We start from the raw sequence: 17,250 nt of genomic DNA, 5'->3' as shown, positions 1-17,250 counted from the left end.
GAGTAAATGTAATTGTTTAGAAAAATATGTGGAGTTATCCAACTGGGGCAAAAAAGCTTCAGAGCTTTAGATCCCTGAGAAAGTGGTCTTCATTTAGAGTCACAAGATCAGGGACTTAGGCTGGAAAAGAAGTACTCAGATATGTGGGCGGCAGTGTCTGACTTACTAGCACAAGGTATACTCTGATTTTTTAGTGGAAAGACTACGAGTAGAAAATGACTATTTTAAGTGTATTAATTGATGATTGACCATGGTTTCTGTTTGGAAGTTTCGAGTCACCTTGCAAAACTTTTGAAGGTGAACCAGACTGAGTCCTTTCCTTTTAGGAATCTGCATTTTTACATTAATGAGATAAATCAAGGTCATGCCATAAATGAAGTGTATCCTTGCGTGTTATCATGAAGACAGGTTGGTTCGTGGTAGACAGGGAAGCAAATCTGCGTTACAGACTATCTGGAAAGAAATGCCCTTTTCTAGCTTTATTATGGACACTAGAATTAAGCTAACGTTGTTGTCTGATACATTTTTTAGAATGATACACTTTGTTCTTAGTGAATTGGTTTAAGCACAGTGAGTTGGTGTAAATTATTATAAACATAAGTCCTAAATTGTAGGTAAGGCTGAATCAATGACATTTTACTATATCTAGGTTGTGTTTTGCAAGATAGAGTTCGAGCTTGTGGAATGTACTGGGGTTATGTCTGAGTTTATATGCAGTCTTGGTCTGCAAATACCTGCTTTCGTAAAGAAAGGTGAAGCTATTATATTTTAAGTGTAAATGGGCTTTTCTACCCTTAGTATGTGAGGAATGATATCTGTTTTTAGAAAACTAAGCACTTTATTTAAAGTATCATAAATTGACCATTGTAGTTTCTTATTAATATGATTTTGTCACTTCATTGGGGCACATCTGTTTTGGCCTTGTTTGCCTTGGAAGTGGACAAAAGAAGTAAGTAGCAAATTCTCCTTTGTAATAGATATATTTTATTTGCCTTGCTTTTAGTTTTCTTTCTGAATTTTCTAACATGTTTTAATTTTTTTATCTTTCCTTTCATTGCCTAATTCAAAAATAGAGTGATTCTGTAACATCATTCTTCTTTTCTAAATAACGCTTAACATTGATAATCAGCGAAAGTATTTTTGAAGTTCTATTATTTCTCCCCCTGAACTGAGGCTTGGCTTCAGCTTCTCAAAATTACCTCCTTCTATCCCTCTCTCCCTTCCCTTCCCCAGAATGCATTGAAAATGGGTTCTACTTGTTGGCTCCTCCCAACAAGGCGAAGGAATTATTTTATAAAAACATCCATTTAAGTGCTGTTAATTAATAAATTCAGTCTAACTTTTGATAATAAGATTCTTCAGGATGTCAGGTTTACCAGATTTCAGAATCGAATCTAAGTGTGTTCAAACCCAAAATAAAATTTCGTAACGTACCACTGCCCACCTGTTTTTCTTCCTATGTTCTCTACGTTGTGGAGGAGCACATCCACTTATCCAATTTACCAAATCTGAAATCTTCTCTTTCCCTCCGTCTGCATCCCCTACATTATCTCTCCATCAAATGAGTCACTATGTCCACTGGATTCTACCGTTTCTCTGTCCCCTAAGTCACTGACACCGTCCAGATCTTTATGCTCTCACAGTTTCTGCATGTGTCCTTTTTAACTTCTTTCTCTCCTTTTATCTGGTCTCTGTGCTGCCAAATCAACCTCCTGTCGTTGCCTGGATGAACTCTCTAAAACCATCCTATTCCTGATATTTCCCCCCATAGTATATGAAGTCTTAAAGATTTAAAACTCAAATCCTAATTTTTCCTGAATTCATGATTAAGGAATAGTGACCCCTTTACTAAAACCTGGAGTTAAAGTAGTTAGGAAACATCTTCTGCAGAAGCTAAAATTATTAGGATATATTTACCTATAAGTTTGGTGAGGCTTTCATTGACTGGGAATAAGTTGATTTAGAAGCATGTGATTGTAGAATGAATTGAGAAGACTCCATTAATCTACATCTGATTTTCATTGTCTGCTTTGACTGAATCAAAGATGCCAGTTGCCCAATACAGCACTGACTCTGTCCAGAAGAAGCACAGTATTGCTTCATAGTCAAAGCAGAAGTTGTGGGGGAGAAACACTTCTGTAAATATTTGCTTATGTTTTATTTGACAGTTTGGAGGCTTTAGCTATAAAACTATTCCTAAATCTTTGAGGGAGTCAATTATGGCATCTTTTAAAGGGTACTAAGCACAACTAATGATTTTTTAGGAATTCTAACTTATTTTTAGATTGCAAATATAAAATTGGAACCATGCACTGAATAATGAAATCGTTATTTCTTATTCAACAAATATTTATTGAGCACTTATTTGGTATGATTCTCGTTTGGGATGTATCAATAAATAAAACAAAGATCCCTGCCTTTGTGGAGCTTATATTCCATTGGCAGGTGACAGACAGTAAATAATAAACATAAATAAATACATATGTGTTAGAAGGGATAGTAATACAATGGAGAAATGAAAAAGTAGAGCAGGATGTGGGGAATTGGGAATGCTGGGCTGGGATGCACTGATTTTAGTATATGCTGGTCAGGAGACCTCACTGAGAAAGTATCATTTGAAAAGATGACAGGTTATCATTTGTCTGGTAATTATGAGTATCAATTAGTTGCTAAGAACATGTCAAGCTTTAAGAGTCAAGAAAATTGCATCAGATTTGATCCCAGACCTCAAGGGAAGGAAAAATGTAAACAAATGAGCATTATAGTATTATAGATGCTTTGATAGAAGCCCATACAAAATAAAGTACATAGACCTATCTGTAATCTGATCTCACCACTGTTCTTATTATGATAAAGTTTATTTAAACTATGGCTATTAAACCTTCTGAATATCAAAACATTCGTTTAGATTACTTTAGATTTTGAGTCATGTGAATTGATTTTTCTCTCTCCTATTACCTTCTGTAAAATACACCCCCTGACTACCCAACTTGTCCAAGCTTGTTACAAATTATAGTCAACAGCATTTGGAACCACCTAATTATGTAAGTGGAATGTTTTTATTCAGTATCCATCTAGCTACCTACCCATCATGTTTCCACTCACAAATCATAATTAATACCTATAAAATGTGCAAGGCACTTTGCTTAGTGCTAGAGATACAACAGCGAGTAAGACTAACCAGCTTCTGCTCTCTCTTGGAGCTTCCATTCTAGTAGAGGAGGCACTCAATATGTAATCATGTAAGATGTCTCTTGTGTATACTTTATACAAGTGATTCTCAAACTTTAGTTTCAGAATCCCTTTACAAGCTTACTGAGGACTCCAAGGAGTCCTTTGTTTGTGTGCATTATATCTGCTGAATTTATCCGGTTAGAAATTAAAACTGAAGAATTAAAAAAATTATTCTTTCACTTAGAAATATCAATAACAAATCTGTTATACCAATAACCTGAGAAAATAATCATTTCCCTAAACAAGTAAACAAAAATAGTGAGAAGAATGACATCGTTTTACATTTTTGTAAATCTTTTTAATGTCTGGCTTAATAGAAGATAGCTGGATTCTCACATCTGTTTCTGCATTCAATCTTTTGTGATATGTTGTTTTGGTTGAAGTATATAAAGAAAATGTAGTTTCATACAGATATGCAATTACAAAAGGGAGGAGTATTTTAATAGCCTTTTCAGATATTGTGAATATTCTTCTTTGATATTTCGTTAAAACTCAATAAGTGATAGTTTCTTGCAGGTTAGTTGTGTTGTCGAATCTGAAACTATCACAATGAAATTTATTTATGAAAATATTCTATTACATTAATTCCATGGTCTGTCTGGCACTTTTACCCTAGGTATGATTTTGTAATACCAGGCAGTGGACACATGCGGATCTTCCATATGCAGACACATTTCATTATATGGCATAAAAAAGGTCACATTTGTTGATATTGCCCCTAATGCATCAGAAAAGGTTTTAAGTATTGAGAATCTGTGAAGGTCATGGTGGCTGGGGAATATAGGTTTTCTAAAATTCTAATGTTTGCTTGAAAGCCTGAATTTTATAATTGGCACCAAAACAAAAACAAACGAACAAAAAAATACCCTGTCAATTTTCCCTGAAATGAGAGGCTCACTTTAGTCGTTTTCAGGGAAATGTCTGCCAGATACTCCAGTGAAAATAATATAGTTTGTCAGTTGTTCTTTCAAGTAAAAATGATGTTTCATGAGAAGAGTGCCACTTAGTTCCTAAGTCAGACAATTGTACACATGCTTTTCCTTGAGATAATCATTTTACTTTGGTATGCTGCAGAAAAGCTTTATGCATCCTTCCCATTTGTCATGTAGACTATTTAAAAATTTTATACTCAAGGATTGAGATTTAAGGATACTCTTAAATGAAATAGGAATTTTTTTCTCTTGCAAATACATGGTGGTGAAGAATAACCACCACCAGTTCATTTGGTGCCATTGCCTCCATTCGTGCTAAGGTGCCCACAGTTTTACCACCATTGCCTTTGTACCTTCAGTGCAGAGGTGAGCACAGTGGAAAACAGCGATAGGGCCTTAGTATTATCATGAAAATAGTTTGGCCCCAGTGTTACATACCTTATTTCACCTAATTTCCACAGTAGATCTGTGAAGTAGTTGGTGATATTAACCCCTTTTAAAATTTACGGATATACTCAGAGGTGTTACCTACTGTCTTCAGAGATCACACAAAAGTACTGTACCTAGGACTTGAACGCAGGTTTTCGGACTAGAATTTTTGGCTCATGTTCTTTCTTTTCATGTATGATATATCCCCAAAGTGTGGAAAGGTGTATATTATTCTCTCTTAAGAAGAAGGACTTTGTCTAGCAAGAAGGTCATGGGTAATTTCATTAACAATTGTCACCCCAATAAATAAATTTGAATTAAAAAAAAAAAAAGAAGGTCATGGGATGAAGCTTATTTAACAAAGCTAGGGTTGCTTGAAGCAATCCTATTTGCTGCTTTCTAGGTTCTATGCAAAACACTAAACATTTCTGTTTCTCGATTCTGGGAAATAAGGATACTAATACCTATCACATGTAGTTGTTGTGAGGATTTAATTAGTTAATATATGTTAAATGTTTAGACATATGTCATACCGTGCTGACACAAATTAAGTGCTCAATAGAGTTAGCTTTTGTTATTTACCCAGAGACAAGACTGGACATTTCAGCTGAGGAACAACTTGAGCAAAAAGCTGGTACTTGAGTCACTTGAGCAATAAGTACAATGTAACTGAAATGTAGTGGTTCGTGGAAGAGTATATTGAGAATTAATATAGGAAAAGTAGATTTGGACCCTGATTTTTTCTGGACTAGAGCTATTGCTCAGAGTTGTGCCCCTAATGCCAAAGACAATGACTGGTATAGGGCATGTATTTATATACTACATGAGTATTGAAATATTTGAATAAATTTAAGGAAGGAGAGAGCATAAGCAACATGTGGATAAAGTAACATTAGCATAGTCCAGAAGAATGAATAGGATTCTAATAGGCAGATATTAGAGGCTATTAGAATGGGTCAAGATAACCAATCCCTCACTAAACAATGTTCTATCCAGCCAAGTGATTGTACTTTTCAGGAGACTGAATTGAGATCATGGACTGTCTTATCCTTGCTCGTATCTCCAGCATCATACCTGGTGTGTATTGGGGCTCCGTAGTCATTTGAGCAATGTCTCAATACTTGTAAATAATGTTTTTGTGTAATATTTTCATTTCACAGTAACTTTCAGAGAAAAGGAGGCCTTCCTGATTATAGAGGCTAATTCTTTCTTTTTACTTCAATTACAAAACAGGCAAATAACCTCTTATTTTGCAAACAGGCAGTAATTTATTCATAGTTGTATGTCTAAAGGAGAAGAAAATGTGACTAAGAACAGATTCCTAAGCAGTAGATCAGGATGGCAAGGTATAGGAGTTTAGGGAACTTGTCTCAAAATCTACTTCAAATCTGTATAATATAGGGAATGTGAATAGAAACATAAAAGAGCTAAGATTATGGAATTCTGAAAATGTAAGTATTTTACTTACTGGATGGATGTTGTTTTTCCTTATATTGCCTTATATTGTTTCCATATAATCCAGGCATTATTGGAAATGAGGAGCTACCGATAATCCCTTTCCTACTCATTTTCTCTGGCTAATCATATATTAGATTATTAACAGAACTTGTTTTCTCTTAAGACTGTGTGGAATAATAATACCATATTGATATTTTACTATATGTCAGGCATTGTGGTAAATATTGTATAGATTAATTATTTCATTTGAACCTCACAACCATATAAGGTCTAGGTACTGTTATCATCCTCAGATTACAGATGAGAAAAGTAAACCTCAGAGAGTATAAGTAATTTGTTCAAGGTCTGGGTGAATAAGGGCAAAGCCACATATCAGAGCCAACCTTCTTAGCCTCTGTCCTATACTGCTTAAGAGTTTCTGAAAAGCGATAGCTTTGTGAGGCATTGGGGTAGTTTAGAGCAGTGTTTTCCTAAACTCTGGATAGCAATCCGTTAGTGGATTGTGAATCCTATGTAGTGGGCCAAGATCAGCATGTTTAAAAAAGTGAAGTGCAGTAGAGGAGATATTAATGTGTATGGCATGTAGTGAAAGCAAATATTGTGAAACTAATGTTCAGTTTTATGTGTATGTACACATATATGGGTATATGTATTTGTGAACTGGGTCATGTTATAAAATATATTTATGGTGGGTCACGGCCAAACAAAATTTGGAACCCACTGGCTCCAAGAGTGGAAAGAGTTTGAAAAATATAATGAAGAGGAGAGGCAGGTGCTAGAGAAGAAAGTCTAGAGACAAACTGAATGTATAGATAACTTTATACAGGAAGAGTTAACCTGTTTTTATGTATGTGGGGAATATAATGTACTATTCAGAAGTTGTTTTAACTAATTAAATTGGGCCCTTTTATCAGGGATTCAGAATTAGTACAGCTTTAATTTTACTTCTAGAGAGCTGCCTCTGCAGTGGTTTGTGAATTGTGTATATCATTACTGTATTTTTATTTCTCATATGAACAAATAATTTATTATGATGGAATAACCATATATCTAATTGGTGCTTCATATACGCAAAGATATTTTTCCTATTAGATCCAGTAGGGTAGAAGTTTGTTTATTAGCTCATGGGAGAATGGGAGAAGGTAATTTGTCAGATATTTGCCTTTGTTTATTCTGTCCTTTTTTACCTTGAATGCCTCCCTTGTCAGTACCCCCCCCCACACACATACACATACACTCTTCCTTTTCCCTCACTCCCTCGTTACTCACACACCCACATTCACACCTTTGCCTCTAATTCCTACTCAGTTTTGAAAACTCAGCTCGAATCTTTTTGCCCCAGAAGCCTTCCTCAAATTCATCTCCACAAACACACACTCCTTGGGATAGGTTTTGAACTATATGCTTACACTGATTTCCTCTCTGGTAGTACGAGTCATTCTGGGTAGAAGCAGCTGTCAGTTTACATATGTTTCTCCCTGTCACTTGAATATAAGTTCCATAAAGACAGGGACTGGGTTTTATTTGAATTTATATCCCCAGTTTCTACACAGTACTTGGCACACAATAGCTATTCAGTGGGTGGGTGGGTGGATGGATGAATATATCTAGTATTGTGATAAACACTATGGTTACTGTCAGATAACCTAATCGTAGAGACAAAACATAAACACTTGAAAAGTGTAAATAACAGTGTGGGGGCAATAAAAGATGAAATTCTATAGGTAGTCAGTAAATAATTGATCAAAGAATAATTGGCTGATGTATTGGCATTTAGATGCCCTCTAGGAATTCAAAGGAGGGAGAGATCACTGCTTTTGAACTGTTCAGGTAAGACTTCCTTGAGGATAACTAGGACTTGTTCTAAGACAAGTGAAGTTTAGAGAGATGGGAAGGAGGGTAGAATCAGTGTTTGAAGAGGAGGAAAGTATTCCACGAGTAGGAAGATAATTGTTAGAGTGTTTAGAGGTCAATGCAAAGGTGGTTTGGTTCATGTGAAAGAGGCAGGAATTAGATGTGGAGGTTAGGTGAATTCTGTAGGATATGGGAGAATGTTGGGGGTTTTGATGGAAAGAGCATTCTGAGTGAGGTATGCAGGCTGCATCTAGTGCATGTACTACGTTTGTGATATTTTGTGTACAGGCACGAGACTGAGTGCTTGAACCAGCATATTGTCTGTAGGAATTGAAAGAAAAGATAGAGAGGTTCTAGCTATGTCAAGAAAGAATATGGTGAACTTGGTATCTGATTCCATTTGTGAATACGTAGCAGATTTAAAGATGATTGCCATGTGATGCCCTGATGGCAGTGAGAAGGGCGCGTGTGTCATGTCCAAGTCATTTCTCAATGTAGGCCTCACATGAGCAACCACTTGCTAAGCGGCATGCCACCTCCACTTTAGCTGCATTTTTCATTCTCCACAGCACTGCCAGATTGATGTTCTAATATGCAAACTAGACCATGTCTCTTACGCTTGAAACTCTTCAGGAGCTCCCCATTTATTTAATAATGATTAGGGCTGAGTTCCTAATCTTTGGCCATTTCCTCCTCCCCAAAGCAGTCAAATATTCTAGACGCATTCCAACCTGTTTCCCAAATGTTTGCAGGAAATATCCTATAAAGCGTTCAGGAATAATGCGACATTACTCTAAAACAGTTCTGGGGGAAGAAGTTCTTTGTACTATACTTGTAACTTTTCTGAAAGTGTGAGGTTATTTCAAATTTTAAAAATTATACTTAAAAAATATTATGGTAAATCAAGGAAGACATAAATAAATGGAAATACCATTTCATGGATTGGAAGATTCAATATTATAACATTATTCAAATTGATCTATAGATTAAATGCAATCCAAATTAAAATTCTAAAAGGTATTTTTGAAATTTGTCAAACTGATTCTAAAATACAAATACAAAATGGTACAAAAGGTTAAGAATAGCACCGGCTTTCTTAAAAAGAGAAAACAGCGTTCTTAGAGGGTTTACTCTATCAAACATAAAGTCTTATTATAAAGCTACAGTAATTAAGAAAATGTGGTATTAAAGATAAATAAATAAACCAATGAAACAGAATAGAGCCCAGAAACAGGCCCATTCACACTGGATTTGTGACAAATGTGGCAATAAAGGAACAATCTTTCAATAAATGGTGCTAGGACAATATGGGGGGGAAAAATGAAACCTGACTCTCACCTTGCACTATACACAAAAATCAATTCCAGGTGATTCCTTAATTCTCAAGTGTGAAAGACAATACAAACAATGAAGCTTCCAGAAGGTTTTTTAAAAAAACAGGAGAAAATCATCGTAACTTTGGGATAGAAAAAAGTTCCTTAAACAGGATACAAAATGCTCAATTATAAAGAAAATGACTGCTAAATTTAACTACATCAAAATTAAGAGAGTTTTGGTTCATCAAAAGACACCATTTAGAGAATGTCATGATATGCCACTGTGACATATGGAGTTAAAGAATATGGACTCTAGAGCCAGAATGCCTAAGCTCAACTGTGAGCTTTGCTATTTATTAACCATGCGACTTGCAGCAAGGTACTTCACCTTTCCAAGCCTCAGTGTACTCATTTGTAAAATGAGGGCAGTAATAGTATCTATCTCATGAGGTTATTACAGATTTTAAGTAATAACAAATACAACACTTGGACAGGTAAGTGGCATAAGGTAGGTGCTTATTAAGCATTAACTATTATTATTATTATTATTATTATTATTATTATTATTACTGCAGAATATTTATTACGACCTGGCCCTGATGCCAAAGAGCTCATAATCTAATAAATGACAAGTTTGTATTTAGCTGTGAAAAGACATGGCTTATGCCACCACCAAAGGGAGTGAATAAAACATCAGGAAAGAGCTCCTTAAGGAGTTCGGTCTTAGAGAATAAGAATTATTCTCAACCACTATACAACCATTCTATTACAACTATTACAACCATTAAAATCAGGAAATTATCATTGATGCATTATTAGAACCATGTAACCCTTAGACTCTATTCAGGTTTCTCCAGTTGTCCCAATAATGTCATTTATCTGATTCAGTATCAAGTATCAAGTATTCAAGAGTATCTGATTCAGAATCACATTTTGCATTTAGTTGTCATGTCTCTTTCGTCTCCTTCAGTCTGGAACAGGTTCAGTCTTTCCTTGATTTTTATGACCTTGACACTTTTTAAAGATATAGATTAATTATTTTGTAGAAGTGTCCCTGGGTTTGTTTTTTTATGATGCTTCTTCATGATTTGATTCAGATTTCATATCTTTGGACTGAAGATCATAGAACTGATGCTGTGTTCTTATCACAGGATTTCAGTTTGTCCCATTACTGACATTTGCTTTGAGCACCTGATTAACCTGGTATTTGCCAGGCTTGTTCTCAAATTTTATCTTTTTCCGTTCTTAATATTTTATGGGGAAGTATTTTGAAGCTGTGCCGATATCCCATTCCTCATCAAACTTTCAATATGTACATCAGCAGTAACTCATAGTTTCCTGTTTTACTCAATGGATTTTAATTCATTGCTATCATTATTTATTTCGATGCTCAAATTGTCCTTGATTTGGCCAGTAGAATTCCCTTTAAACTGACTTCTTTGTTCTTTTGACGCGTCCTTACCCTACTCTGGATATTTCCTTTCTTATTTTCTGGCACACAAAAAATATTCCAGGCTTGTTTTCTTAGTTCTGGAATCAACAATTTTCCCAAGGAGGCCTGGTTCCTTTTAATGGAGAATGGTGTTTAGAAATCAACCCCTGGTGCTAGGTATACTTACTGCTGTTGCGAATCATGGCGTCCAGACCCTCTGAGAGCTAAGAAACATGTGAATGTGACATGTGCGTCCATGTCCGTATTTCCCTATGTATTTACTTACATGTATATTGAAAACCCTGAGTTCATACTGGTATCTCCGTTTCCAATTGATGACACTCCGGAAATCATTTTGGTTTTCTCTCTCACCATGTTTGTAACTCTATTTCCAATGGTGAGAAACCCTTTATTCTTCTTATACTTATGTACTGATCAGTGCTTCTGTATGTAGTTTCCCATAGCACCCACTTTCTTGGGCTCTGACTCCTCATGCTGGACTTCCACTGTGTCGATTCCCTGTTCATCCTGTTTTGGGCTTTGATGCCCCGTGCCATGTTTTCCCTTGGCGTGATGTACACCCTCTTCATCCTGCTCAAGCTCTGATGCCTGAGCTGGATCTTCTACCCATTTGGTACAATACTTTTAACTCAACCACAGAGATCATTTGATTTTTCCCTTTTATACTCCTTTTCTTTTCCAGGATTTAATCCAAGATTCCACATTGCGCTTAGTTATGACAGTTCCTTATTCTTTTTTTTGTCTTTCATGACCTTGACATTTTTTGATGAGTATGTGTCAGGTATTTTATAGAATGTCTCGGTTTGGGTTTATCTCATGATTGGATTGAGGTTATGTATTTTGGGCAAGAATACCACAGGAATGATGCTGTTTCCTTCCCAGTGGATCATATTGGGGGTATATGATAGCAATAAATTTATTACTGGTGATGTTAATCTTGATCAGTGGATTAAGGTGGTGTCTGCCAGATTTCTTCATCATAAAATTACTGTTTTCCCTTTGTAATTGACAAATATCTTGGGGAAGATACTTTGAGACTCTGCTGATTCCTGTTTCTCCTCAAACTTTTGTCCACTGACTTTAGGTATTAGTATGCCATTGGTGGATCTTGCCTACAATTATTGCTGTGGTATTTGTCTAGTGGTAATTTTTAAATTTCTGTGATTCCTTCTGTAGTTATGAATTGTAATTCTTCTGAAGGAAGAGCTGTACCACCTTTCTCATTTATTTACTTATTCAATTATTTATATCATTCTTGAACTCTTGAATATTTATTTTATTATATGGGTTGTAATCCAGTACTGTTTATTCTGTTGCTCAAATTCTTCAGACTTTGGCCATTAATTGGAGCTCCTTCAGACATGTTTCATTTTGACATGGCCCATTTTTTTTCAAGCACCTCTTATGTCTGTCTGTCTGTCTGTCTGTCTGTCTGTCTGTCTATCTATCTATCTAAAACCATAAATTCATTGATACTTCCAATTCTCGTCCAACACCGCATGATTCACTCACCTTCTCCCTTTCCTTATTGGTGTTTTTTTCCCTCTGACAGTGAGAAACCTGGTTCTGATTATCTACAATATATTTACTTGCTTGTAGATACAGATTGCTAATGTATAGTCCTGTAAAAACTAGATTTACTAAATAGAATCAATTTGTTTGTATATAGTTCTTTTTTTGCATTATCTAGTCAGAATGCTGTTTTCAAAGTTAGTTAGGTTTATTATTTTCTTCCTCATCCCCTTCAGAGTGCTTATCTTATTTGTAATACAGTTAGGTTATTTGTTACTGTTTGTATTCTGTTTTAGGTTCCTCCTCCCATCCTGGTTGATTTTAATGATTTCTCTTTTTTTTTTGGAGAGTATGTGAAACATTTCTATAGTTCTAAACAATCTGAGTATATACAAAAAAGATAAATTCAGAGAAGTATCACTACCTCTGTATCCCTACTAACGATTTCCCATTTTCCCTTGCTTTCCATCCTTTCCCCATGTCTTGTAGGTAGTCTCTTTAGTTTCTAGTTCATTCTTTTTATATTTATTTTGCACACAAAAAGTAGATGCGTGTATATTTTCTTATATCTCATTCCTTCTTACTCTAAAGTTAAAGGTAGCACACTTTGTTTTTTTTCCAACAGTGTATCTGGAAATCACTAAATTACTCCAAAGAGATCTTTCTCATTCTTTTTTTTATATCTGCCTGTCTATGATTTATTCAACCACTCTCCTCTGTATAAATACTTAGGTTTTTCCCAATATTTTGAAATTATAAACAATGTTATAGTGAATAACCTTGTTCATATGTATTTTCATATTGTTGAATGTTGATTTAATTTTTGCATGTTCAACCAACCTTGTATTTCTGGAATAAACTCAACTTGGACATGACATAGTAATATTTATAGGAATTTTTAAAATGTGTTTTATTACATTAGAATTGCCTATACATTTTTTTCTCATAATCTTATCAGGTTGGTATCAAAGTTGTGCTGGCCCTATAAAGGTGATAGGAGTGTTCCTTTTTCTATTCTCTGGAAGATTTTGTATGAAATTGGCATTTTTTTCTTAAATATTTGACAGAATTCTCTGGTGAAACTTCCTAGACCTGGAGTTTTCTTAGTGGGATGATTTTCAGTTACTCTAATATTAGTTGTTTTCTGATGCCTTGAACCAATTTTTAAATTTCTGTGATTCCTTCTGTAGTTATGAATTGTAATTCTTCTGAAGGAAGAGCTGTACCACCTTTCTCATTTATTTACTTATTCAATTATTTATATCATTCTTGAACTCTTGAATATTTATTTTATTATATGGGTTGTAATCCAGTACTGTTTATTCTGTTGCTTATTATTATTATTATTCTGTTGCTTATTATTATTATTATTATCTGTTTATTATTGCAGCTTTTCTAGTTGTTTTCAGTGGGAAGGTAGGCTGTTACCGTGGTTTCCCGAAAATAAGACCTAGCCAAACCATCGGCTCTAATGCGTCTTTTGGAGCAAAAATTAATATAAGACCCAGTCTTATTTTAATGTAATATAAGACCAGGTATAATGTAATGTAATGTAATGTAATATAATATCGGGTCTTATATTAATTTTTGCTCCAAAAGATACATTAGAGCTGATGGTATGGCTAGGTCTTATTTTCAGGGAAACACAGTATTATTGAACACAATTATTCCCTTTGTTATAAATTGCTACAAGTGGATTGCATATTTGGAACAGATAAAAGGCTGAACCTATTAAGGAAATGGCACAACTAAAAACCTTTTCTATTAATATCATGATTTAAAATTTTTACTTTCTATATTGTAGAAATTAAGGTTTTAATTTTTATGATCTTTTATTCCAGCTCGTGATGCTGATGAGCGAGAGAAGTGGATCCATGCCTTAGAAGAAACGATTCTACGACATACTCTTCAGCTTCAAGTAAGTCTTTACGTGGTTTCTGGGTGTATAGTTCATTAGTTTGTTGCATCTTTTTTTTAAATAACTATGAGGTGATGTAATGAAAACTTAATTTCTGAATTGCTTATTCTTACTTTTATAGTGTTATATAGTAAAATTGCAGTCATTTTCTTCTGCTTTCTGTGGGTTAAAATACTGATTTTTGTGTAGAAATAAGACAGTGCAAGGCAATGTTGAAAGTGAAATGCTATGTAAAATTGTATGATTCCTTTTTTAAATATAGTATCTATTGTTGAATATTGATATAACCAAATTATATAATAGTACATTGATAATAGATAAGTGCTGAGAATTTGACCTACTTTTCTTGTTAATAGGATTTGGTAATTAATGTGTGTTGGGTAGTACTCTTTGGGGTGAGAGTGAAAGAAAAAACCTAAACTGGCTTAAGAAGAAAGCAAACCTGGCTTAGGTGTGGTTTGAAGTAGGCACTTAGACAATGCCCTAAACACCCAGGTTCCCTGTCTCTGTTTCTCGGTCCCCATTCTTCTGGGTTGGCTTCATTTTTAATTAGGTTCTCCCTTTAGGGTGGTGGCAAGACGTCTGCAACAATTTCATCTTCCCCTCATTGGAACTCCAAGTCTGTTGTTCTTTCTGGACCATGATAGGGTTGATAGGTTAGTACTGATCACCTGAGCTTCAGTCATTTTCCCAGTTCAGGCCAATCACAGTTTTGCAGTCATCTGCTCCACTGCTGGAGCTGGGATGTTATCTGCTTCACCAGAAACACATGACAGATAGGGTAGAAGCTGCCCCCACACCCCCTGTACCCCAAGCATAGTCAGAATAGGGAACAAAAGATGCTGGGTGACAAAAACACTAAATGTCTACTCTACCATACTGAAAATAGTTTCCAGTGTTTATTCTCCCATGAAAGAGCTTATATTGTGGCATATAGAAAATTTTGTTTTGATTTACAGGCTTGAATGATAGAAAACTGATGTTTTATAACCCTTTCTCTCTGTTTATCTTTGCCCTATACCAAGAATTGGGCTATTTAGACAAGATAGGATAGGGCATCTCAGGTCCTACAAGACGATGAGCTCCTCATCACTTGACCATGTTCAAAAACAGTCTTAGAAAACATTATTCGAGGATGTGGTTATTAAGAGACTAAGTAATGAATATTAATTGAACTAGGAGATCTATGTTACTCTATGAGCTATTCTTTTTAAAAGCAAGTTTATAACTTATGTAGGTTTTTTTAAATTAAGCAGTTTTATAAATGACTGTAGCATCATTTCAGCAAATTTGTGATCGTTAGAAGATAAGTGTTTTGTTAGTTGTTTAAAATTTTTTTGTTATTTTTCAATTAGTTGACACTCAATATTATATGAAGATAAGTGTTTTAAGAATCATATTAGACGAAATATGGAAGGTGAAATTCTCTCCCAGCTCATTAGACTGACATTCAGTTCCCTTTATGATCTATTCCCAGATTGCTCTGCTAGACCTTTTTGCCACCATTCCTCTACATAAACCTTCCACTAGGGGATGCTGCTGCTAACTTGCTTTCCTCTGAACACATCTTTTTCAGTCTGGTCTCCACATTTTTGTGCAGGATGTTCTCTCCGAAATGCCATCTGCCTCCATGCTGCCTACGCATACTGCTTCTTTTCTTCAAAACCCGGTTCAGAACCAACCTCTTTTGTGGAGCCTCGCCTGACTGACCCCATGCCCCCAAATTCAAAGTGATCTCTTTTCTTTGAATGCCATACTCATTGCACAATTCACTAAGTTCTTACCGTATCCTTGTTTATCTTTTAAAGTATCCTCCTCCCCAGTTAGGAAGCAGATTCCTTAAGGTCAGGTACTTAATTTGATCCAATTTTGGAATTGAGGAGCTTTTGCTAAGAAGAGAGTTGTGGCGAGCGCCTGCAAAGGCAGTCTGCTACATTTCAGTCTATTCCTGAAAGTCAAGGGGACATTAACCCCTCTGCAGGACCCTAAGTCCCTTTGTGGTACTCGTGATGTGAGTGGGAAACAAAGTCCCGGCACACAGGTTCAGATAGAGTGAGAAACACAGCTTTATTTGGGAGCCAATGTCCCTCCAGAGGCCAATGCTTTGGTAAGCACAGAAGATTATACAGAATAGAATAGAATTTAATAACGAACCAAGTCCCAGAGTCAATTGAGGTGGAGGAGAAGGTTCCTGGTTTGAGAGAGATGACTGAGCCCACGATGGGTCTGAGGCAAACTGGTCTTGCTAGGAAGAACTTCGGAGAGTCCCTGAGTATCATGGCTTGCACCCCGCAGAGGGTGTTTGCTGGAGCGCCCAGTCAGACCACTCATGGCATTGCTGTGGAGTTCTGCTTTTATCCTCTTTTCCTTGGACTTGTTTACTTCTTAGGTGATAACCAGAAGTTGTTTACCTCTTAGGTGTTTATCACTCAATTTTGTTATGCTCAGTTTCACACAAAAACATAAACATGTCTACTTTCATGTATATGCTCTAAACATAAACATGTTTACTTTCACTTCACTCTTATCAGCCTCACACATGTGCGGCCATAGTCCTGTCCCTATTTGTAAACAACTTGTTTTGCAAACCTCAATCCAATATATATAATACATTTTATATGCTCTATATAAGAGTTTACATTTTTTTTGGAGTAACAGGAAGAAATAGATAACTTTGAGAAGTCTTAGTCTCTAATAGCTTTCATATTTTAAAATACATGTAATACAGTAGAGTTCTTCATATATTTTTTCTAAGTTAATGCATGCAAAGGATAGGACATTTAGAAATACCGTGTTTCCCCGAAAATAAGACCTAACTGGACCATCAGCTCTAATGCTTCTTTTGGAGCAAAAATTAATATAATACCCGGTCTTATTTTAATATAATATAAGACTGGATATAATATAATGTAATATAATATAATATTGGGTCTTATATTAATTTTTGCTCCAAAAGACGCATTAGAGCTGATGGTCTGGCTAGGTCTTCTTTTCGGGGAAACAGTATGTACTTAAGTGTTAATTTGACTGACAAAAAGGTAAAGATTCTGTTCCCAGAGATAGTGAAGTATGGTGAAGAACCTGACTCTGGTGCCACACTTACATTTATTCACATTGAACTTACTTTTTCTGAGGTCCAGTGTC

General features: G+C 35.4%; 1 protein-coding gene across 9 annotated transcripts in view; it reads left to right on the top strand.

The window, feature by feature from the left end:
- The window catches only part of OSBPL9 (oxysterol binding protein like 9), a 131,952-nt gene that overhangs the window by 48,395 nt on the left and 66,307 nt on the right, over positions 1-17,250 (top strand). For all 9 annotated transcript variants that reach the window (XM_081057529.1, XM_081057540.1, XM_081057530.1 and 6 more), the window contains one exon: positions 14,030-14,106. Coding sequence is in view for 4 of the 9 variants with exons in the window: in XM_081057530.1 (XP_080913656.1) it covers positions 14,030-14,106 (77 nt within the window). In the remaining 5 variants the exon portion in view is untranslated. The remainder of the gene's footprint in view (positions 1-14,029; positions 14,107-17,250) is intronic.

This window comes from Rhinolophus hipposideros (genome assembly GCF_964194185.1).
Source record: "Rhinolophus hipposideros genome assembly, chromosome: 8".
Classification (NCBI taxonomy): Eukaryota; Metazoa; Chordata; class Mammalia; order Chiroptera; family Rhinolophidae; genus Rhinolophus; species Rhinolophus hipposideros.
Note: the sequence above shows the minus strand (reverse complement) of the source record. Positions and strands in the feature narration are given on the sequence as shown.